Genomic DNA, 17,407 nt, shown 5'->3' with positions numbered 1-17,407 from the left:
TTTTCCGTGCACCACTGGCCATTAAATGAATTTGTCCTACTGTTACATAACCATATTAGTAATTCCACCAGTCGGTTTCTCCACCACCACAGAGTGGATATCTTGTTCCTGCTACATCTTGACTACCATCTTGGACCATTTTGTGTAGATTTCTTAAGTAATCCTTCATGGTTTGTCATCCTTCGATTACTCTGCAGCTGTCTTCCAGTAGCTTCTACAACTATCTCACAGCCCCATGCCTTCTCCATCTTATCCCTGCTCCTACGTTTTCATTCCTACTCAGCTGTGATCCCACTTTTTCTTTCCATCTTTCAAGGCTTCCCTCTTTGCTTCCTGTTTTCCTGTTCCCTAAATTAGGTCACCAAGACTTTTTCTAAACATCGATCTTTAACTGGAACTCTGTGCCCTCCTACTGCTGACCTTAATGTGTGTAGAGGGGAGAGAGAGATAGCAGCAAAGGGACAGTTTTCAACTCAAAAATGAAGACTTTGTGACTTGCATAATTGTGGAAAGGAAATTTGCACTTGTTAATGACTGATTTAGTTTTACTGTTTTAACTGCACGTTTGGTAACAAATGCCAGTGCTACCATGCTGAAAAAAATAACACAATTTACATTGAATGAATTACAGGAAAACAGCATATTTTTCACCAACTGCAGTAAAAGAAAAGATGAACTGCACCGTGTGTCTTTTACAGGCTCCAGAATCCTTTGAGGATGTTGCTGTTACTTTCTCAGCAGAGGAGATGAAGATGTTAACAAAACAAGACAAGGAGCTTCATAAGGAAGTGATGTTAGAGAACTATGAAACCTTAGTTTCAGCAGGTAGGTCTTGTCCCATCTTAAGGAGTGGCCTTTGTTCTGAGAGTTATGAGTACCTTATTAAAATGCTATGCCAAGCTGTTTTTATGTGTTTACTTGCTACCTGAGTAAGTGAACCAGTCACTGAGGACCTTTTTACTCATGAATATATATATATATATATATATATGTGTGTGTGTGTGTGTGTGTGTGTGTGTGTGTGTGTGTGTGTGTGTGTAATATATATATAAAAATGTGAAGTTAATGCACAATGCATCCAAATACAAAAATAAATGGAAAAGCATATTCTGGTGCCTCATTCTACATTCCTGTCATTTATGTGAATCAAGTGGACAGTTTATAGGCTGCAGTTCAATTAGAAAGTTTTTTTTTAAGAACAATTTTATTAATATAACATTTTTGCAATGTATACACAGGAAAAAATTCAACATCACATACTGTTATACAGTGTTAGGAATACATTGAATCATAAAGGTAATCTTATACAACTCATTAAGAGTCTTGGTTTATCAGTAGCAACATTTCAAGGCTATCCCAGACACTAAAAGTCTTAGTATGATTTGTAGTTCTTATCCTGATCACTTCTTTTTCACTTGTACATAGTATTGCTGTCAAATTTAAACATTCTTTGAATATAGGAACTGAGTTTGGTTTCCAGTTTTTTTGTTTTTGTAATAACTTTTCTAGCAACTGCCAAAAGACTCCAGAGTATTTTTTGTTGGTGGTAGGAAGCTAATTTACCTGCAGAAAACCTACAAGGATACAGGAGAAGCATACAAGCTACAAGTGTAATATAAACAAAGGAATAAACTCTGGACCCTGGAACCAAGTAGAAAAAATAGAAACCAAACAATTCAGAAACCTGTACATTGTGTTTAGATAAAGACATCTCTGTAATGCCTCATTTTTCAGATGACCCTCGGAATACCAACATATTTCCATACCTGAACCTATATAATCATGAGGGATCTCTCTGCTATTTGTAATGCCATACTTTGTTTTAGTGGGTTACAATGGGTAATTAACACTTTTTTAATTAAAGTTTGTTTTCTTTCACTGTTGTACATTCTTATTCTTGATATCACGCTAGGTTTGGCCATCTGTTCTTTTTATGTAAAACTGTAATCCCTTACCCAGTGTGCATTCTTATTTGAGATACCAGATGTCCTCTTTATATTTTGTCTCTCTCTCATGTCCATGTTCTGTTATGATTAATTGGATATTTCAGATGCAATCTGTTGTTACTCAACTGATCTGTGGTTGAATTTTTTGTTTTTCCCCCACCCAACTGCTGTTCTGCTGTTCAAGTTGGTGGCTTTTGCTGTTGCCCACCCCTACTGTAAGTTTGATAAGGGACACTCCTCCCAGTCCCATCTCATTAGCTCATTCTACCTAATACAGGGATCATTTGGGAAGGTCAAACCCCTTAGTTCCTTAACCTTGAATTTTCTATTGTTCCTCTTCTCTCCCTTTCCACTTTACTAAAAAAAAACAAACACTTTATTTAGCTTCTTTTACTGTATTTGTGTTTCTTCCTCCTGCTCCATTACTTCATCTGGCTTTTTCTGATACTTGCTGCGGCTTGTTCTCTAAAGTGTTCGATTGCATCTTTTCTGTTGCATTTGTTACTGCTTGTTTATATCCTGTTTAAATTGCAAGTGTTATTCTAAGCCTCTTAGTTTTGGTTTAAGCACCTGGGCTTTAGGATTACCCCTGAGCTCTCCCTGGCCTCTCTCAGATTCTGAAAAATATGGATGGACACTTTCCTACAGTTTCTTCTGCCAGTCTGGTTGATATGGGCATCCTGAGACAGTGTAGCAACTGCCTTATGTACACAGACAACCACCTACTACTACCACCTAGGAACACAATTTGTGAGAGATGTAATTACATTAGAAACCCAGAGTCTATGTTCTGTCCCTCACAAGCCAATGTATCTGGAACTGAGAAGGTTGTCAACACAATCACTACACCCCAAACACCACCCCACCTACACAACACACACTTGCATATGTGGAGGTCCTCAACAAAAACATACCCAAACAAAGGAGAGCTCCAAGGCAAAATTGCATGCGATCTCCAAAGCCCTCCACATCACATACCATGTATAGTTTACACACCTGTGTCTCACAACCACTAAGGCTTAACCATAAACCCAACATATTAGTCATAGGAGACTCCATTATGAGGCACACAGATGTGCCTCTTACCAGGTTGGATAAGGAGAAAGTCACGGTTAGTTGTCTGTCAGGGGCCAGAACCCACCATGGCACACACGCACTCAAATCTCTCAATGACAGGTACTGTTATGACTCTGTCGTAGGCCATGTTGTGAATGACTTGAGACATACCTTCCTGGGCTATATGAAGAGATACACGACTGAACTCACTGAATATGTGTCCCAGACAGGTATATCCCTAGCCTTAAGCAGCATTCTACCATAACCCAGAATGATGCCCCAATATAAACCGAAAATGATTGACTTTAACAATTGGCTTAGTTTCTGGTGTCATTCCAGAGGGATCCAGTACCTGACAGCCTGGGAAAATATGACTGACAGACCACAATGCTTTTCCAGAGATGGCCTGCATCTGTCTCACTTGGGCTTCAGGCTTCTGGCAAAGGCATTTGCCTCCCCCATAGTGCCTTTTTTTAAAAAAAGCGAAGAGGTTAAAACTACCGACATAAAAATTTCAACAAAACCCAAATTAAAGGTCATGGTGCTAAACGCTAGGAGTATAGAGATGAAACTTCCCTCATTGCAAGCATTCTGAACCCTGGAAAATGCTGACATCTGTGCAGTCACAGAAACCTGGTTCAGAGCTGCGGAGTGCACCCCAGCCATGCCAGGTTACTCATCCTGTCATGCATTCAGACCCCAAACTTTGGGTAGTAAAGCCAAAGGAGGTGGAATCTCAATATATATTAAAGATATACATACTTCCAGGTTGGTCAAACAGTATGATGCACAGGAGACACTCCCAGGTGCAGTTAACCATTCACAAGACCCCTGTACAAATCATAGCTAGCTACCAGCCCCCAAATCTGACTCAAGATGACCAAACTGCCTATCTAGACCTCTTCAAATCTATCAAGATTCAACCCTTTACCTTGATCCTAGGTGACTTTAGCTACCCAAACATAGACTGGAAAAAACACTCATGCTAAAACACACATGCCCAGAGATTCCTCGATTTTGTCAATGCAAATCCTTTGTAACAGCTAGTCGATACACCCACAAGAGGTGGTAATATCTTGGACTTGGTATTAACCAACATGACTAACCACTGCAGCATCATACTCCTTTATAAGATCTGGCCATAAAGCGGTCACGTTCGAACTCACCATCTCCCCTGACCCCGATCTAGCTCGTGTCAAACAAAAAAACTTCTCCAAAGCTTATTACAGCCTCCTGAGGGATGGTATCACTAGGAACTGACACCATTATCCAAAACTTTACCAAATTACTATATGAACATTTATATAAAGAATCAGGAATACCTGACAGGACTAAACCATTCTCTGGAAAGAAGAGTAAACCTGTCTGGTGGACATCTGCAATAAATAATTTTTTTAAGAAAATAAAAAAATTGCTGGCTTGGACCAAGAAGGAGCAGGTGCCCAATTGGAAGCAATCTGTCCTTGAATAAGGAAACAAATAGGAGCACTAATGAAATTCTCTGAAGCAAACTTCGAGTCCAAACTAGCCACATTTACTAGAGACAACTATAAGGCCTTCTTCACATACATCTGTAATCTCAAAGGTAGCACCCAGATCTGTTCAGAACTGGTGGTCAAGGATATCACATATACAAATGCCGTAGATATAGCAAACTTGCTGGCTGACAGATTCAGCGAAAATTTCACCCATCTGTCCCCCCATCAGTAAATCAGGACATTCCCAATACCTGCCCCCCTCCAGTTATATAAAGGAATCAGGTCATCACTGCTCTCTCAAAGGCAAAAAATACAGCCTCCATGGGACCCGATAACATCCCAGTCTCATCCTACATGAACTCAAGCAGGAACTTGTAGCACCATTAGGTTCCCTAGTCAGTCAAAGCCTGAGTATCAGCTTTGTCCCAGATGAGTGGAGGACAGGCACTGTCATCCCTTTCCACAAAGGGGGAGTGTCTACCAATCCAGGAAATTATAGATCCATCAGCCCAACAAGCCTAATCTGCAAGGCCATGGAATGGATTATCATCGGCCTCATTAACAAGGACATTGGTGACCTCCAAACACTCGATCCACACAGTTTGGCTTCATTTAGGGGAGGTCGTGTCTGTTAAATTTGGATGAATTATTTGAGACAGTCACCAAAGCCATTAATGAGGGGAAGGCAATGCACACTACCTGCTTTGACCTGGCCAAAGCCTTCGACACTATTCCCCATTCGGGCATACTAGATAAACTCTCTGTACTAGGCATCAATCCATATGTTACCAGATGGGTATCTGACTGGCTCACTGATAGAACCCACCTAGTCGAAGTAGGGGAAGTCATCTCAAGCAGTTGACCTGTATCGAGTGGTGTACCCCAGGGTTTTGGTCTTGAGGCCTCTGTTATTTGGGATGTACTTTTCTGAGGTGCAGTCCAAAACCAGTGGGCTATGGCTAACCAAGCTTGCAGATGCCTGCAAGCTGGGTGCAGTCATCAATTCCCCTAGTGACATGGACGTCCTCCAAGAGGGTCTCACCCAAACAAATGACTGGTGCCAGAAACACGGCCTCAAGCTGAATGCAAAAAAAATGCATCATCATCCCCTTCAGGGAGAGTGATGTCCCCACAAATTATCACATTAATAACAATGTTCTAAGCACACTGTCAGTCGTGAGGGATTTGAGCACCCAGATTGATAGCAACCTGACCTTTGACCACCATGTTGCTTCCATTGTATGCAAAACTTTCTACATGGCCCACCTCATAAGTAAGGGTATCTCATCCTGGGACAAGGAGGTCATAACATTCCTGTATTCTTCCCTTATAAGGCCCATTATTGAGTACAATGCCCCATTTGGCATGTTCATAGGTTCATAGGTAGGTACTAGACTATCTGCCTGAGGGCATTTATAAGCCTAGCCAGGGTGTGTCTTCTATCGCCGCCCCATTGATTAATTATCTGATCCTCTGTCAAGCAGAGCCAATGAAGTGATCCCAGGGGTGTATTTTCTGTTACCCATCCACTCGGTAAGGTTTCTCTTGAAGAGTGTTAGTGAGGGACTCTGCCTGACGTAGTTTGGAATTTTGTTCCAAAGCATGGGGAGTCTCTGTGACAGGAATATATCCCTCCAGCATGTTCTACTTATTGTTGTAGTGAGGTTTAGCTCACTAGAGCACATGGCTTGCAGTGACTTGGATTTCTTTAGGTTTAGCATGTCCATCAATTCTGAGTTGTACATGGCTTTGTAAGTCAGGCAGAGATCACCTCTGTGTAAGCGATATGCCACTGAGTACAGCCGGAGTTTTTTCAGTCGGTCTGCATAGGACATATGTTTGAGGCCAGTAATCCTCTTGGCGAGGTACTTTTGTGGTCTGTGCAGCTGTTGGAAGTGTCTTGTGAGGTACAGCCCAAATGGGGCATTGTACTCTATGATGGGTCTGATGAGTGACGAGTAGAGGGGTACAATAGCCTTTTTATTTCTAGATGCGAACCCTTTAGTTAATTAGATGGGCCATATAGAAGGATTTCCTAACTACTTTGGCAATATGATTTTCAAAGGAGAGATTATTATCTACCTGGTCCCCAGATCTCTTATTACCTCTTCTGTATTAAGGGGGCTGCTGCCTATGTGGTAATTTGTGGGTGTTTTGTTTTTCACAAATGGGATGACTGTGCATTTTTTGGCATTTAGCTTGAGGCCATAACTTTGACACCAAGTGTCCGTCTCAGTAAGGCCCTTTTGGAGGATGTCCGTGTCAGCCGGAGAGTCAGTTATGGCTCCCAGTTTGCAGTCATCGGCGAACTTGGTTAGCCATAGTCCTCCTGTGTTTGCCTGTACTTCTGAGAAGTATATGCTGAACAGTAGGAGTCCCAGGACCAAGCCTTGTAGAACACCACTTGTGACTGGTTTAAAGTCGGACCTGGAGCCCGCTATTCTTACTGTGTGAGTTCTGTCTGTAAGCCAGTTGGCAACCCATCTCGTGACGTAGGGGTTTATGTTCAGGTTGGTGAGATTTTCTGTAATACCTGAGTGGGGAATGGTGTCGAAAGCCTTGGCGAGGTCAAGTTAGGCTGTGTGAACAACCTTCCCCTTGTCTATGGCCATGGTGACTGTCTCAAAGAATTCAACCAGGTTTAGTAGGCATGATCTATGCTAGTCAGGCTTATGGGGCGACAGTTACCAGGGTCAGTTGTGGTCCCTCCTTTGTGGAGTGGAATAACTGTTGCTGTGTGCCATTCTATGGGCACATAGCCTGTGGAGAGGCTGAGGTTGAACAGCATTTAGGTGGAGGGATAGTTCGTTCTGTAGTTCATGCAAGACTCAGCCTGGGACACCATCTTGCCCCATTGACGTTGTATTTTTGGCTTTTGAAAGGGCTATTTTCACTTGTGCATCTGTGATTTCTGGGACACCACACTTTTCCAGTATTGTTGTGGGCCCTTTTGGTGGTAAGAGCGGGGTGAAGTTTGCACTGAATCTATCTGCCATAATGTTGGCAATACCAGTAGATTCAGTATATTTTGTGCTATTTTACACTAGTTCAGTGCATATCTGTGAGTTGCCACTTAGATTCTTAGCATAGCTAAAAAAGACTTTGTGGCCATCTTTTGAATCCTTGGCTATTTTTCTTTCGAAGTTAGCCTTGGATGATTTTTTTGAGGGATCTTAGTTTCTTACTGATACTGTTCAGGGATGTCTTTCCTTCTTGGGATTTGCTTTTTTTCTGAACTAGTTTCCTCCTTCTATTGTATAGCCTGTTTATGGCAGGGGTCCACCAGACTGGTTTTCTTCTCTTAGAGGAGTGAATCTTGGTTTTGCTAGGGATGGCATGATCCATTCATCCTTATAGGTGTTCATAAAGTGCATTTGTAAAGGTTTCTACATCTTAGGCAGCGTTATACTTTAGCATGAGGGCTTTGAAACTTACCGCCTTTGTCTTAAGTAAGGCAAAGTTTGCTTTAGAAAAGTTTTTACTATGGTTTCCTTAGTTGGGGGTGGTGGTGGGGTGTGGATATCCAGAGCGATTAGTTTATGGTCTGATCTAACCAGTGACGGGTTGACCTCCGGTGTGGAACACCTGTCGCCCATGTTTGTGATGACCAGGTCCAGTATGTTTTCACCTCTGGTAGGGGAGTTTACCAGCTGATCCAGGGCATTCTGAGTTGATGAATTTCAGGAAGAGCTGGGCCTGGGAGTTTGTACTCAAGTAGTTTTCCCAGTTAATTGTAGGGTAATTGAAATCGCCCAATATCAGGGTGTTCGGTAGGACCTTCATGTTTTCCAGTGTCCCCAGAAGGGTGGAATGCTGGTCCTGGGTCATGGGGGTGATCTGTAGCAGGCCACAATTTGCATTGCAGATTTGCCCAATGTTAGTTGCACATGGATGATCTCAGAGGTATCATGCTGCACCACTAACCTGGAGGTGTAGGTATCCTTGATGAATATGGATAGACCCCTCCTCTTGTATTTCTGTCCATGTTCTGTGGCCAAAACGTGTGGTATAAGTTGTAGCCCCGTAGTGTTGGGGTGCTCTCTGGAGCCTTGAACCAGGTTTCAGTTACTGCACAGATGTCGATGTCCATACTGAGGAGTGCTTCGAGCGCGTGCATTTTGAGATTTAAACTCCTGGCATTGAGTAGCATAACCCTCAATTTTTTGTTAATTGTGCTGTTTATGGAGGTGGGTATGACTTTTGAGCCTTCCCTAAAAAAGGCACTATGGGGGCAGCAAGAGCCTTGGCCAGTATTCAAAAGCCTAGGGGTGACAGATGCAAGCCATCTCTTGTGTAGCAACACGGCTTGTTGAGCATGTCGTCCTAGGCTGACAGACACTGGATGCCCTTTGAATGACACCAGAAGCTTAGCCAATTGTTGAAATTGATCATTTTCTCTTTATACTGAGGTATCATTCTTGGTGAGGGCAGGATGCTACTCAGGGTCAGTGTCATACCAGGCTGGGCTACATGATCAGAGAGCTCTTCCATGTCTCTTTTCATGTAGTCCAGACATCTCAGGTCATTCACACCAACATGAACAATGACAGAGTCATATTTGTACTTGTTCTGGAGTGACCTGAGTGCTTGTGTTATGTGGCGGATTCTGGTTCCCGATAGGCAGCTAACAGTAAACTTTTGCTTGTCCAGCCTAGTGAGTGGGACGTCAGTGTGCCTGACTATAGAGTCACCTATTACTAATGTACCTCGTAAAGCACATGCAGCAGCTGAAGAGATCACAGAGGTTCTTCAGCTGGGGAATCCAGGGCCTCAAAAATCTGCCATACACAAGTAGGCTAAAATCCCTATCCATCTATTCTGTTTCATACAGACCTCAGAGGTGACCTCTGTCTGCCATACAAGGTGATCTAGGACCCCACCTTTATGGGACTGCTGCATATCCACAAGTCAAGCTCCACTCGAGTTACCCATACATGCGGCCTCAACCTGGTCTGTGACATCAATAAGACTTGTTGGCAGGACAGATTTGTGTCCCAGAGACTCCCCCATCTGTGGAATAGACTCCTGCTCCACGTCAAGCAAAGTACCACTTTACCCCTTTTTAAGCGCAACCTGGATAACTGAATGGGAAATAGAAAATACATCCCTGGGATTCCACCCATGTCCCTGCTGGACAGGGGTACTGGGTGCTGATTTGTCTATTGTTGTTGTTTTTCTTTCGGCTTTTCCCAGTTAGGGGTTGCCACAGCGGAACTCTGGCCGAGGTGCCAGACTTACTCACAACCTTCAACGAAGGCACGCCCGATCACGCATGTCTTTCGAACACCACTCAACCACGGGGAGGACATGCAGACTCCACACAGAAGGCACTCCAGCCAAGAATCAAATGGGAGAGCCTCTTGCTGTGAGGTGACAACGCTACTGCTGCAGCACCCCTAAACTCTTGGCTAGGCTTATAAGGGCCTTAGAACCAATAGCCTAGTAACTTCCTATGATCCTACCTATGAACTGCAGTTTACAACAGAAATTTGTAATGTTGTATACCTATTTTCTATACCTGTATGACCTCAAAGCATAACTCATCTGTGGGATATAACAAGGTATGTCAGCTCAGTAAGATAAGATTTCCGAGATACACATTACGGAGTTATAGAACTAAGTTCAGACTGGGCTTCAGAGTTTTTCCTTGGCTGATTCTAGTAGACTGGGCATATGTTATTCTAAGCATAGGCATAATAAGAAATGTTTATGTATTTTAGATATTCTAAATATCTGCTAGTTTTTCACATGAATGCAACTAGTCATACAGTTTGCAAATTATGATAAAAAGGCTCCTTATCAAGGACACAGATGCAGTTGCCTTTGAATATAAAACCTTTTTTTTAAAATTGCAAAAATTTAGTAGCAGTATAAGTTGAAGTGAAACTATAATCACTGCTAGAAGGAAAGAACTTCTTTAAATTGTATTTAATGTAACTGGATATGAGTAATACATTCAAAACTGAAATTCTACTACTCCTGAACAAATTAAACATTTCATATTATTGTAGTACTTTGTAATTCTTTTGGAACTGTGGAAGACTGAGAGAACATGTTTTAATCTTGTTAAATTAAACTGTGCACAGGAGCTCTTTGGAAGAATAATGTATGGACTATATATTTTTTTAATGTGTAGGTTACAAGATCCCCCCAGAGGCATTGTTAGTGCTACTTAAAGAAGATAATCCTGAATTGGCAGTGAATGACAAGGAGGGGATAAACAGAACAGAACAAAATAATAACTTTAAAGAAAAGCCTGACAGTAAGTAAACAGCTCATTAATGATGCATGTTTATGAAATGTTGTACTCTCTTTAAAATACTTTGAAGAAAATGCAAGAAAATATGTATACAGTAAAAGACTGAAGGCAAAAGTCTAAAAATGTATGTTAATCTGGGAAAAATGCACATTTATATATATATATATATATATATATATATATATATATATATATATATATATATATATATATATATATATATAAATAAATATATAATATATATATATATATATATATATATATATATATATATATATATATATATATATATATATATATATATATATATATATATATTTATGTAAATGTACTTCACTTTACCTAAAGCTCATTTGACCGACATCCATTTGACCTAAATTTCATTTGACTGACTGTTGTAAAACTTCCCCTCAGTACATAAAATCAAGTGAATACTGCTGTACCCTCAATGCTACCTATGTTTGTGTCTGTAAAATAGGATTTTATGTACTGAGGGGAAGTTTTACAACACACATTTACATGAATGATTTTTTATAACAATTTTTTAAGTATACATTTTATGAAGTTCATTTGAATATGTTATAAAATAATATTTTTTTATATTTTTTATAATAATGTATCAATTCTGTTCCATAATCCACCTGTTTTTATTATGTCTGTGTATTATTTATTTTGATTTATGTGATTTTTGTGCATGGTCACTTTAAATGGAGTAACGGTTTTAAAGTGTGTTCATTTGGCGCCAAAATGAACAGTATTTAAATTGTGTTTAGAACACACAATGTATTCTGATGAAGTCCACACTCCAGTGGATGAAAGCACTAAATCATTGTGTGTAATAAAGAAGGGTCTACACCATGTTTGCCTGAGTGGTTCGTCCTGTGGAGTTCATTTGTATTAACGTTTATTAACTGCAGTTCCTTGGTTGGTCGATTAAACACTTACTTTTGTCTCCACTGGTATTTCCAAAAAATATGTGTAACACTTAGAATTTTAGCTACAGGAACCTTTCCGAGACTAACAGGGAACATACTTGGGGTGTCACAGGCATCTGCATCCAGGATTCTCCATCAGTTCCTAAATGCTGTGCTCAAAGCATTTGAGTGATCACATATATTTACTCCCATACTCCTGAGGGCAGGGCCATAATTATGCAAGAGTTCTATCCTGTAGCACAGTACAGTGAAGTTCTATGTACCATAGATTGTACACACAAAGAAATCAAGGTATCACCTGGGGAATAGAGAAGGGTCTGTATAGAAATGGTTTCCACTCCATTAACTGGCAATTTGTGTGTAATGCTAATGATATCATCTTGAATGTATGTGCTGGCAACCTAGGTAGTTACCAAAACTCACATCTTGCACACTTCCCAACTGTATCAGATGTTCACAAGAGGTGATATCCCACAGGGTCATTTACTGGGGGATGTAGGTTATGCATTGGAACCATGGCTGATGATGCCCATCAGAACTGCACACACACCTGCTGAAGAATGCCATAATGAGGCACATGCTCAAACCAGCAATATCATAAGAGTATGTGTTTGGGATGCTGAAGACGTGGCTCTGCTGGCTAGGTACATCTGGAGGAGCCCTGCAGTACAGTCCATGTACATGTGCTGAAATCTTCACCATCTATGCCATGTGTCTCAACATCATCTTGAGAAAACCTTTTCAGTAGGATCAATAAAAGGAAGGTGCACATACCCCACCACCAGTGACAAGGTCACCAGAGCCACATGCAGGTGAGGATTCAGAGGGGGAACCAGCAGTTGTAAACATAGTTGTGCTTAATATGCCCTTGCATTGGCTAAGAGGCAATGAGTAGCACACTCATTCACCACCTAAGGGCTAAAACCTTCATCCTACACACATACATATAGTAACATTGATGCCAGGCAATGCTCACAACCTTTACCTATCCGTGTAATGACTGTGTACTTCCTAGCATCAGACAGACTCAGCCCTGAACGAAAACTGTAGCAACTGCTGGATTTACAAATTTAGTGATGAACCTGGAGTGTTATAACAGAGTTGTGTAATAATACAAATGAATGGCATATCCCTGCATGTAGTTACTTGGTAATGTACATACAAGTAAAATGTGGGTGATTTGTACAGCAATGACTTTAACATGTGACAGTAGAGACTTTTGTGAATACATGTGTCCTGTATAAAGTAGTAGGCCTCAGGCATCAAAGATTCACACATTCATACCTCTCAAAAGTACTAATGGTCATCAAATGTCCTCAGTTTGGCCTCATACTTTTGTACTGGAAAATCTTTAGAGATAAGTTAGAAATTAATGAGACAAATTCCAGTTTCAGACTTCACAGCCCTCTGAAGATTCTTAAAAATACTGATACAAAAAACTATTTTGATTCTATCAACTTTTTAACGTTCTAAGACCAAAATGTGTCAGAAGTACAATTACCAAAACAACATCATCAACACAGGTATACTAAGCACTAAGTCAGCTATGCACCAAGAGCATCAGAAACTAATTTTGTGTACCCCTGAATCCAAAAGATAGAAGACAAGGCTATGGCACAGTTATCATCACTTGCACAGGGTGTTGTGTTTGGGGTGGGCAGGAAGCCTAGGCTGACACAAAAGGTAAGTGAGTACATTTGAGTAAGAAATAGAAACAGGCAGACATTTGGATAAAGTAAGAAATAGCCAATGAGACAGAATGAGCTTTAAGCTTCATGGCTGAACTATGTAACTATTGTGTGTGTGTGTGTGTCTGTATGGGCCCTCTAGATGAAATTGGTGTGCAAGTGTCTACATGAACACAGCCAAACTTTGTGCTAGCTCTACATCTTGGTATGTTGGACAAGTAGTTGTGGCAGTTCATCATTGTTGTACCTGACCACGGGAACTGGCATGTCCACTACCGTGCTCAGATGCACTGCTGCTACCTAAATGTGACTGTTGTCTGCTGGATGGGTTTCCCTCATGAGGACACCCAGGACCAGGATCCCATGGACTGCCATGTCTGGGTGTGGACACCTTATCCACTAATGGAACAGTGGAAGTAGTGCCACTATGGCAGCTTGACTGGGCATGGTCACATCAGTTAACATCAGATGATGCGGCTGACCTACACCCACATGGATACCACCCCCTTCCAGTAGATGTTACATCACAGACACCGCACATTCCAAGTCATTGATATGATCCATTGAGTTGGCAACATGGTGGAGACAGTCATGCATGTTATCCTGTGCCATATCTACAACTGTAAGCATTCCTCTGGAGGACCTATTGGAATGTACCTGCATCTTCATGACTTCTCTAAACATAATCAAGTAACACTGGGATCAGGTGGTGAATGGACAGCTGCCCTCATCCGTGCACCCCTAATAACCCTCCTTCATGGCACCTCTCCACACTTTAGCTTTGGCCTGATTGAGCATGCACTGAAGCTGCAGTTACCACACTACCCTTTATCAAGTGTCTCACCCTCCACTTGTCCAATACCTGAGAACACACTGGAATGGGTTGGTGCAGGCCTACCAGTTGTGTCTGATGGAATTACATTGGATGGCTGAATGTAAATTTCAGTGTCACACACTGACTGTGTCTATGTTTGGATGCCACCATCACCAGAGTCTGCTGATACTTGACATCAAGAGGTAGGAGTCCCACGCTTCCACTGCCATGATCATCTGTGATAGTAAGCAACAAACACAAGAAAAAAAGTAATACTTACAGTACTATAGTCCAATATATGCTAACAGGTGTGCCACTATTACAGACAGCACAGCAATACACACAACAGTCCTGACACCCCCATCACAAACTAAATATTTCTTTGAACTGCTCATCAGTAGTGACATAATAATGTTTGGCTTAACATTTGTAGATGATTGTAGGCTCCCTATGGTAGATGGTCCTGGAAGAAGTTAAGCAAAAGGTAAAGACATCATCATTACAATGAACAGTAATAGAGAGGGTTAAAACTTTTTGCCCTTTATTATGTCCATTAATGATACCATTAACAAGAACTTGCATGACACGTCATCCCAAAGCCCATGTGTAATCAACCAGAATGTGTTAACTGTACAACTATTCCCCCTTAATCAATTTAATGTTTAGCAGAACTTAAATCAATACTTTGCTGTACAAGAAGAATTTAACAATTGAGATAGATAACCCTACCTGAAAGCTCCTCCTGGGATATACTTGTCCTCCCTGAAACTGCAGCCCCAACATCATTGACATGCTGTTGTGCACTTTCCAGTGGACAGGAATTCTTCATTTGGTATCTGCACTGGGCCAATGAAATCATTTCAGTGGTCCTATGGGTGCAGGTTGATCATATGTCCTGCTTTAGTTACATGCTACATTCACATCAGCCACTGTCTGCTGACAAATCTGAATTCTGCCAGACATACACCCACATTCCCTCTCAAGCAGAAAGGCACCATGTCACCTAAATGCTTCCACAATTACTTGATTCTCAGGGTCTCTGAAGGATGAGTGGTTGTGAGAATTGTGATGCCTGGGTGCCATACCCCTAGGTGAGATAAAACACAAAAAGATAATACTAAGTATCACATAAATAAAAGTCCTGCTTAGATATAACACATAAAAGGTAGTATTTTACTGTTACCCATTGGAGAAACATAAAACAGTCAAAATATTCAAATATATATAAAAAGGGGAATTGTATAGTTGTACCATATTATAATCACACACAAAAAGATTAGATCCAAAACAAGGAGAAAATCAATAGCAAATTTTGTTTGTGCCAACACAGAAATGCAGCTTGGCTCCCCTATCCCCCAAACAGGCAAATGACCCATTTTGCTAACAAACCATCAGTGAGCTACTATAAGTGCTATCAAATAAACTGTCCCTGAAACATGTGTACACATTTATCACTGAACATTCCATTTTTATGCAATTTCCAGTCATGCCTACCTGCAGCCAGCACTCCCTAGAGGGGTGCTTGGGACATTCTAGAAGGCTAACAGCCCTTTATTATTGACAATGTTGGACATTTAAATTTAATGGAAATAACAATAAAAAAGTGTAAAGAGAAAAATAGTTGTAACATTAGCACTTGTGATGAAAGTTAATAAGACTATGCATCTCAGAAAGTAAAATTCCCTGACACACATGCTATGCCACCTGTACATTTCTAAGAAATGCATAAGAAATGCATACAGAGAAAAGTAGCGTTTGATAAAGCATATATATATAATATATATAAATATATATATATATATATATATATATATATATATATATATATATATATAATATGGTTTCACTTCATATTACTGAAATGCTGAAATATCGAATTTCAGCATTTCAACAGTATAAACGCAAACCCATCACAACACCAACACTTGACAATCACAACACCAAAATATCGAACATACACAATACAGCACACAACACACAAACCATAACACTCACACCACAAAACAATTAAATACAACAAAACACCTCACAGACACACACTTACACTACAGAAATGCAGAGGCCAAGCCCCCCTGCACCCCCACACCCCCATACTTATATATACTAACTCAGAGATTGCACAAACAGTGAAGAAAAAAATAATCACACACAACCAACACACACAATCATACCTCCACCTCCTTACCCTAACCCACTCAAACAAGATAGAAAAACACTTATGCACACTCATTCACCTTAAACTGTAGACACCATCCCAGCCGAACACTTCTGCAACATTATGCACATGCATAACTGCGAATTCGACATAGTCCTATTTGCGCTTATGAACTTTCGTTATTTTGAAGTTTTGACTTCATGGACACGAATTTCTAAAATTCGATATTTCAGCAATCCATGTTTATGAAGTGAAACCATATATATATATATATATATATATATATATATATATATATATATATATATAAATAAATTTATATATATATATATATATATATATATATATATATATATATATATATAAATAAATTATATATATATATATATATATATATATATATATATATATGTATATATATATATATATATATATATATATATATATATATACATGCAGGTTTTTCTTGGTGACATTTCAGTATACCACTATATACTGAAAAAGGCATGCATACCTTATCAATATCACTTGTGTTCTGTGCAGATAAACCCCAAAGAAATGTCTTATGTGTTATCCACATAAACAAGTTTTCTCACCTTCAGGTTCCTTAGCTACATGTTTCCCTTTTTTATAGCACGTATTCAGGGCTGTGAGGATGGTGAAGATTCAAATGAGGTGTGAACTAATTAGAATTCTTAATTCCATAATGCAGGCACTTCTTCATTGTTTGTCGCTAATGCATTGCAACTATGAATGATTACTGGTAGGGTGAAGGAAAACACAACAATAGTTATCTCCAGTGGGTGTGTCAGCCAGGTTAGACTTACAAATTTTAGAATTAATTATACCAAGGTTTTAAATGCAAGTAAGCAGCACACATTTCACAGTTTCTTTTGGGTAACATCCAACCTCTCCTTTGTTTCTTGACAACTATATATTATTGCCATTTAATATCCTCACACATTTTAAGGACAATTATACAGAATGCCTTACAAACTGCATGTCTCAGGTTACTGGTCAGATAAGACAAAAATGAGCAAAAAATGCAGAGAGATAAGACAGATGATTTTAAGATA

The 17,407-nt window shown here is 40.1% G+C and overlaps 1 protein-coding gene across 2 annotated transcripts in view; it reads left to right on the top strand.

Moving 5' to 3' along the window:
* The first annotated feature begins 658 nt into the window (after positions 1–658).
* The window catches only part of LOC122813927 (zinc finger protein 883-like), a 469,091-nt gene continuing 452,342 nt past the window's right edge, over positions 659–17,407 (top strand). Inside the window, exons 1-2 of one of the 2 annotated variants that reach the window (XM_044086471.1) lie at positions 659–825; positions 10,617–10,742. In XM_044086471.1, the coding sequence (XP_043942406.1) occupies positions 672–825; positions 10,617–10,742 (280 nt within the window). In that variant the 5' untranslated portion in view covers positions 659–671. The remainder of the gene's footprint in view (positions 826–10,616; positions 10,743–17,407) is intronic. The other variant, XM_044086472.1, reaches the window with a different exon arrangement.

The sequence above is a fragment of the Protopterus annectens genome, chromosome 10.part0, assembly GCF_019279795.1.
Source record: "Protopterus annectens isolate FY-2018-M chromosome 10.part0, PAN1.0, whole genome shotgun sequence".
Taxonomy (NCBI): domain Eukaryota; kingdom Metazoa; phylum Chordata; order Ceratodontiformes; family Protopteridae; genus Protopterus; species Protopterus annectens.
This window is presented reverse-complemented; position numbering and strand designations above follow the sequence as displayed.